At 36.4% G+C, this 7,430-nt stretch overlaps 1 protein-coding gene across 1 annotated transcript in view; it reads right to left on the bottom strand.

Moving 5' to 3' along the window:
* Positions 1–2,116: 2,116 nt before the first annotated feature.
* Positions 2,117–7,430, bottom strand: part of FMR1 (fragile X messenger ribonucleoprotein 1) — a gene marked incomplete at its 5' end in the record, with an annotated part of 29,901 nt that continues 24,587 nt past the window's right edge. Inside the window, 4 exons of the mRNA XM_084269173.1 lie at positions 2,117–2,575; positions 3,744–3,826; positions 5,227–5,406; positions 6,387–6,582. Of these exons, the coding sequence (XP_084125299.1) occupies positions 2,465–2,575; positions 3,744–3,826; positions 5,227–5,406; positions 6,387–6,582 (570 nt within the window). The 3' untranslated portion in view covers positions 2,117–2,464. The remainder of the gene's footprint in view (positions 2,576–3,743; positions 3,827–5,226; positions 5,407–6,386; positions 6,583–7,430) is intronic.

The raw sequence follows: 7,430 nt of genomic DNA, 5'->3' as shown, positions 1-7,430 counted from the left end.
TTCTATTTTCATAAGCATTTGTTAATTCATAGGCTTTAAGCTTAACCCTACCGAATTTAGACTTTGGTATCACTCACAAATACCTCTCACTCTTTTTAAAGAACTTTATTTTAAAAATAATTTTAATTCATTAGACCATAGTTTATAAGTTACCAATAGGACGGATCTGAACTCAAGCATCAGACATTTGTTCCACTTGTAAGTTCCGTAACAACATGACTTTTCAAAATAAAATTGTACATTTAGATTCACAGTTTAATTTGTTGAAATTTAATAACATTTAAAAACACTGGAATTTGAATTGAAAGGGATACATGTTAAGCACACAAATACTGAAAAAGGTCATAACCCCAAAATGCACTTGGAAACGGAATGCAGCTATAGTCAGACTGTCGTTTAGTAATTTCACATTTAACCTAGTTAGCACCTTAGTGAACTCAACCACTGAATGTGAGAAATATAGTGCATGTAGTGTGACAACTCAATAGGTACTGTACCATTTCATAATTAGATTGCATTTTCTTGAGCACTGTGTCATATTTTTGAAAACTGGTAATTTAAGTCTCCTAAAACGTGTAAATAACCAATGGCTACAGTTAAAGTCTAAACAAAGAATTACTTTCTGAAGTTGAGATTTTTAAAAGCAATCATTTGTAAGGATTGCATCAACATCAGTTAGCAGAGGAAGATCAAACTTTATTGAAACTGCTTGCATACAAAATATATTGCACTATAACCAAACAAATGTCAACATAAAATCCAATCTGTTGTAGCTAATATGTACAGAGAATATTGCCCAAGAGCAGATACATTACAAGGTCAGTCTACCTTGGTTAATTATCTACAGTATTTTAAACCAAACAGCTTACAGATGATGTGTGCAAGGTACCAATTTCTGTTTTCAAATACTATACATTCCCAAAATAAATAACTAGAAATCAACATTAATGTTTGGCAATACTTTTTAAGACATTTTTATATTTGTTAAATCATGTGCAGTTCGTTGCCATTTTTAGTATGCTCACCTGTATGCAAGGAAAAAAAAAAGAATGAAAAAAGCAAAGAAACAAAACTCACAAAAGTACATCAGAGGCAAGGTCAAGTTTGTAAAATTCTGTACATGAACAGTGGCTCTCCTTCTGAAGTAATTGGAACAAAAATGGATTAAATGAAGGTCCTCATACAGTTTTGCCCAGTAAGTTCAATGTGTGATCAGAAATAAAGCACAGCTCCTCCCACTACTTCCCATCCTTCCCTGGCGTATGACTGTATTTCGGATCAAATCCTGTGACACCTTCTAATTGGCTGGTAACTCAGACTTTGTACCTCAACGTATGATGAATTTTTGTTCTACCTCCAGTACCGCCGACTACCATATCTGTATTTCCCAGGGTGTTACATGTGATTTTCTTCCTACCTCTCCTGAGATAGTCCCTGAATTAAAATAAACAATTAAAAAAAAAATTTGGGACAATGAAAAACATCAGCGCTTTAAACTGGTCATCTGGCCAAATAGCAGGCACACATTACTAGCTTGTGAACACGTTACACTTGTTCCCTCAGTAACAATGAGTTTTTTAGTTTTCCACAATGGAATTTTTTTTATAATTTTTTTTTTTAAAAAAAAGCTTCTGTACTGCCTACAGAGAAAAAAATTACACCCCTTTTTCAATAACACTATTTGCCAAATCTTCAGTGCAAAATAAATTTCCTATTCTTATAACTGCCTAACTCAATGTTTATGTAAGGAAAAATTATGGAAAGCATGCACTTGTCTATAAAGTACTAACGTCTGACAAGGATTGCTACATATATTTTACATTTAGTGTTACCAACTCATCTTCCCTGATTTCTGCATCCAAATATAATATTCCTACCTGCCAAGATATAAAAAAGGCACAGATCATACAACTTTTTTGCTAATGAAAATGACAATTGTTACATCACACATATTTCAGAGTCCACTAAAATATTGAAAAAGGTGGACCAGAATGTGAACTGACACAGGACATAAAACGACATAGCATTTCATGAAGAACTTGTAAGTTAGATTGAAAACAGAAGCCAATTTGATTACTGCAAACACTATTTATTCTGAAAATTGAAATTGAGCAGTGAATTTGACCCGATGTGTTAAAATGGTACAACTGAACAGAAAGTTTACCAATGCACAGCTCAGTATTTTTAAAACAAACAAAAAGGAATCTTTCATTGTTTGAACTGCAATATGTACTTGAAAGCGGTTTTCGGAAATTCAGGTATTTTTATGCAAATATTTGAATAACTTCTTATTCTGAAAACAACTGCATACTGTTGATGTTAAAAAAGGCTAACAGAGAACATATGTTCATTTCATGCCCTGCGCCATCTTGCCTACTATTTGTCTTTGGCCTAACAAGTTTCTCTAACATGGAATAGGAATTACTGAAACAGTATAGGAAATATGACTTCAGAATTATGCAGTTTAGGGTACGCCATTCACCAGCGGCTGTTGACCATCTGCGCTGTCCGCCTTCTCTTTCTTCTGGTTACGTTCTTTACCCGTGCGCAGCCGACTACCTTCATTGGAGGTATTCTGTAATGTTTTAGTGTGGACACTCCTTTCATTATTGCAGTCAATTCTGATCTGGAACAAGTCAGAGTTATATAAAGCATTCCCTTCCTTTCATCCACCCCTTATGCGTTCGCTGCCATAGCGGCCTGGGAGGATGGCTATTTAATAGTCCGAAGACACAACAGGACTACACCCTTACGGCTTTGTTAAAGCGTGTCCAGCTGAAATGCAGGGTGTAAGAGTTCTTTTCTGTTCAGAAATGCCACACACTAGTGAATTTAGAAAAAAAAAGCCAAACAAAAAACCAAACCAAAAAGCCTCCCAGCTCCTTTGTCTTGGAAGGTAAAAAATTTTTTTCCAGTGTGTTTGTGCAAGAGAAAGATGAAAAGTTAATAGCGGAGGAAACTTTGGAAAAGCTTTTCACTTCCGAAAAATCCATCTTTCTATTTGTATTACAAATAAATGCAGTAAGGGATGGTGGAAGGTTTGCATCTTATCATTTGAAGTAAGAAGCTTCCACATGGGGAAACTTAACATATATATAAATATATATATAAAATATAAGCCTGAATAACTTTACACAACAAAACATATTTGGAAAAATTGCAGAAATATCTTTATAAAAGACTATAAAATATTTAAGGTTATAAAATATTTCAATGTATGACTTGAACAGTTTCTTGATATGCATTTTTAACTTACTTTCTAGACTGCATAGCCTTCAAATGCAAATGTTTCATTTAGTAGTGAAGGTAGTTTCTGAAGTTTAATCTTTCTTACTCTGAAGATTCTGGCTACAACACACTCTTTATATAAAGCGTTAAGGATTCTCCTCACTCAGGTATATAGGCGACAGACAACAATAGACAATGCAGCAAGAACGAACCGCTAAAAACAAAAAGCTAGTAAGAACAGAGACTGACATCAAGCTGATTAGTAAATCCTTGGGACTTGTGATCAGAGTTCTGACCAAAGACAGGGCAAAGCTAATACTACGAGGTTGCATCTATGCACCTTGATATAGACAGATTCCTGTGTATGTGTTACAAAATGACACAGAACTCATCTGATTGGGGCATTACGGAACAAGGAACCACAAGGCTACTGTATCGCCTTGAGGATGCTAATGTCACTATAGGACACTTAGTCAATTTTAAACAGTGCAGAATTCCAGTAAGAGAAAAGTTACCTCAAGAGATCCGTCTGCTGTTCTCCCTTTCGCATCTCTTGAGTTACGCTGACGGTTATCTGTTCGTGTCTGTTCATCGTTTCCTGTAAGGAAAGTTCATCAATGAATTTTTTTTACAAGGACATATGATCATCTTTTACCTAAAATTTATGCAAGCATAGTAGGGAATTAGTTAACAGTTTTCATGCTAAACATTGTTAAACAAATATTCTTTAAACAAGAATCATTAAGAACACACATTCTCATCAAAAGTAGACAAAGCCAGAGTGTTTAAAACCACCACAGTTTGGGAAAGACTGACTGAAGTAAAAACACCTCTCAAAGCGGTAAGCCAGAGGAGAGGAGAATAGCCATCTTTACTAAGATTAAACCTGGTCACATGTTTTCTAATGCCTTGTGAGCTTTCTAAACAGCACTGAGGTTGACTGTCTTCAAGAAGCGTCTGGATGATGCACTAATTCTCTTGCCTCGTGTGGAGCCAGGAGTTGACTTAATCCTTATAGGTCCCTTCCAACTCAGGAGATTCCGTAATTCTAAATGCCACATTACCTTTTTTTCTTTAAAAAAAAAATCTTATGAAATTAACCAATACTCACTTTGAAAAAGCATTTGATGCAATAAGCAGGGTTGTAGACAAAAATATTTAAAACAAAGAAATGTAATGAAGTATCACATGTTCTCCCATCTTACACTTGCTGTTCCTTTCCATTGAACACAAATTACAACCTAATATAATCCTGTTGCATGAAAATCAAATACAAGATGATGGGAATGTGGATAGTTGAATGAGCGAGAAAGAAGATCTTTCTATATCCAATGACAAACTAAAATTTGATTCCTTGACCTGCACACGTGATAGCAAAATCCACACATTTAAGTCAATGAAAACAAAGTATTTTGAATGCTATCCCAATAAATTTACATAGAGAATAAAGGCTTTACATAACGTATGAAGAGACACTGGGATGCAATGTCTCCTCAGCAATTCTGCAGGTGACAAACTATGGGAAATGGTTTGATACCATGGAAATCAGGTCTGCTTATCACAAGGACTTCAACAAGCTGAAGAAACGGGTAACAAAACTCAACACCTTTAACATGAATCCCAATTCCCATAGCCTTAACAGAATAACCCCATGGAATCGCACACCTGTGGACTGTGTATGCAGAAGCTCCACACAAAAGGAGTGTTCTGGTGGTCAAAAACTTGGGTAAGACATCACTGTGCTCTTGCAATAGTGACAGATAACTGAATCGGGTTGGGTTAGTAGGAAGGTGGTTGTCAGGTCAGAAGAAGGGATTATTCCCCTCTGCTCAACATTCAACGTATATGAAATAGGATACTCAATTGAAGAGATCAACAGACAGAATTCAGGAGAGGGACACCAGGAGGCTAGGAGATAACAACAAAACAGGGCTAACAGAAGCGCGCTTGCTTAAGGATTCCAACACTGACCACTTTCAAAATTAGGTCTACATTTACCTTTGAATCCTCCACGACCCCTCCCTCCTTGCCCTCTTGCACCACCTCCACGCCTTCGCCCATCTCCTCTACGAAGGTAGTTGTCTCGCTCCTCTTCTGCTGGGGCTGCTGACCAATCGCTAAGTTCATCTCTGTGATCAGATTCTGTTTCAGAAGCATTTGATGCTTCAGAATTAGTTCCTATCAAGAGGATAAAAAAATCCAAACATGCCAGTGTAGCTTAGCATGAAAATACTAGAGTAGAATGAAAAACTCTATTTCTTTCTCTAACACACAGTTCTGGGATTTTTGCCTCTCAACCTCTATAGCACACGACACAAATGTGCTTAGTATTCACTGCTTCTTCAAAGAGTCAAGACAGAAATAAGTTCTAAGTATTTTTAAGGTTAAGTAATTGTGCCATACATTTATAGTTACTTGGTGTTATCAGCCTATCAATACACTGAATATACTATGCAAATGTACTAAGTCTAGTAAAACTTAAGAACAGACTAGACTTGTTTCTACAGCTCAGTTCCAAACATAACCTGCCCTGCCTCCACTCACCACTGCAACTCTTCTATGAAAAGAAAAATAATCATCATGAAACAGCCTGTAGCACACACTACAAAAGCAAAGAACAAAGAATGCCAGAAATGTATCAAACCAAAAATAGCTGGCCATAATTTTTCCACTTAACAGAAAATCTTCACTGATAAAAGCTGGTTCTTCCCTCCACCCCCCTCCAAATCCCTGTTATTAGCCAGGGGAGCTTAAGTAGAAGGACTTAATACAAAATTAATGTTGTTGTGCCTATGTACAACGTAAGCTAAGAATGTCTTACTAAGCTCATACTACAGGCTTTTCAGTCAGGACAGCACCAGCTGACCTACCTCATGAGTAATGAAGCAATAGATTGCTCTGAAGAAGTACAATCCTAAGCAGTACAATCCTGAAAACCATTAATGAGATTTTACGAGGTTTTACAGAGGAACACTACATTTTTGTGACTATGTTCTTCTAATAAAAATGTAAAGGCCTGTATAATCTTCAAGTATTAGTACTCTGTATTAACTAAATTTCTGTTTTAACTAGTCTGGTTCCAAGTTCAGTTCCTTTTTCAACAAATCCAGACACAAACAGGCCACTCTTAAAAACTAAGTGTGCTTCTAGATACGTACCTGAAGCGTAGCCTGGACCACGCCTGCTGTGCCCTCTGTTTCTGTAAGGTCGACTACCACGTCCAAGGCCTGGACCATCATCAGTCATGTACCCTTTTTCCTTATCTGTACGATTTGGTGGTGGCCTAGAAGTAGCTCCAATCTGTCGAAGCTGCTCATCAATTTGCAACCTTTCCAAACGCAGCTGGTCCACTTCCTACACAAAGCATAGCAAGTCACATGTAACCCCTGGTTAATCACCTGAATGTACAGACATGCAGCAGTCACGAAAAACTTAAGTACTGCAACTAATAATCTAGTTAAGCATTAAATAGTAACTCATCTCTGAGAATAATTTGTTTACCAATTCTCTTAGTGGCACAGCTGGCAAGTTTGAAATGGATATATCAAGAAAAAGCACTCAGATCAACTGCTTCCAGGACAATCAACTATGCTTCAGTATTAAATTTATGAGATCTTTATTATTAAGGAAGTTAAACATTCTTTAAACAGAGATATTAATATCCCTTTACTTGTGAATGCAGTAACACCCATTTATACTATTTCAACAACGGCATAATTTAAACTTTTAAGATCCCAATACAAGTTTCTTACACTGTTTTATGTAACAAATCTAAACATCAAACAACGTTGATGTAATAGTACTGTTTCATTAAAAGGATTAGAGACTACACTGCTGTTAACTTCTCCTTATTTCTAACAAATAACACCAATGAAGAAGCATAAAAGCAGCGTTAGCAAAGTGCTGTAACTCAGGCATAGAAATTCTTACCACACATTGCTACTAAGAGATAAACACAAACAGTAATTATCTACATTGACACATATTCAGAGAGCACTTTTGTCAGTTTTTGCTGTGAGCTAGACAACATCTCAAAGTGGCAACAATCTTTGTTGTTCAATTTTTGTGGGCTTGTTGGGGTTATTCCCTTCAAAAACAAATAAATCAGTTAGGAAGCTATTTATCAAAGTTTTAGTGTGATATTGGGAAGGACCTCTGGAAGTCACCCAGTCCAACTATGCCTTTGACAAGATCCCTTGGCA

Source organism: Gallinula chloropus (genome assembly GCF_964237585.1).
Source record: "Gallinula chloropus genome assembly, chromosome: 11".
NCBI lineage: Eukaryota > Metazoa > Chordata > Aves > Gruiformes > Rallidae > Gallinula > Gallinula chloropus.
The sequence above is the reverse complement of the archived record's forward strand: the minus strand, read 5'-3'. Positions and strand labels throughout refer to the sequence as shown.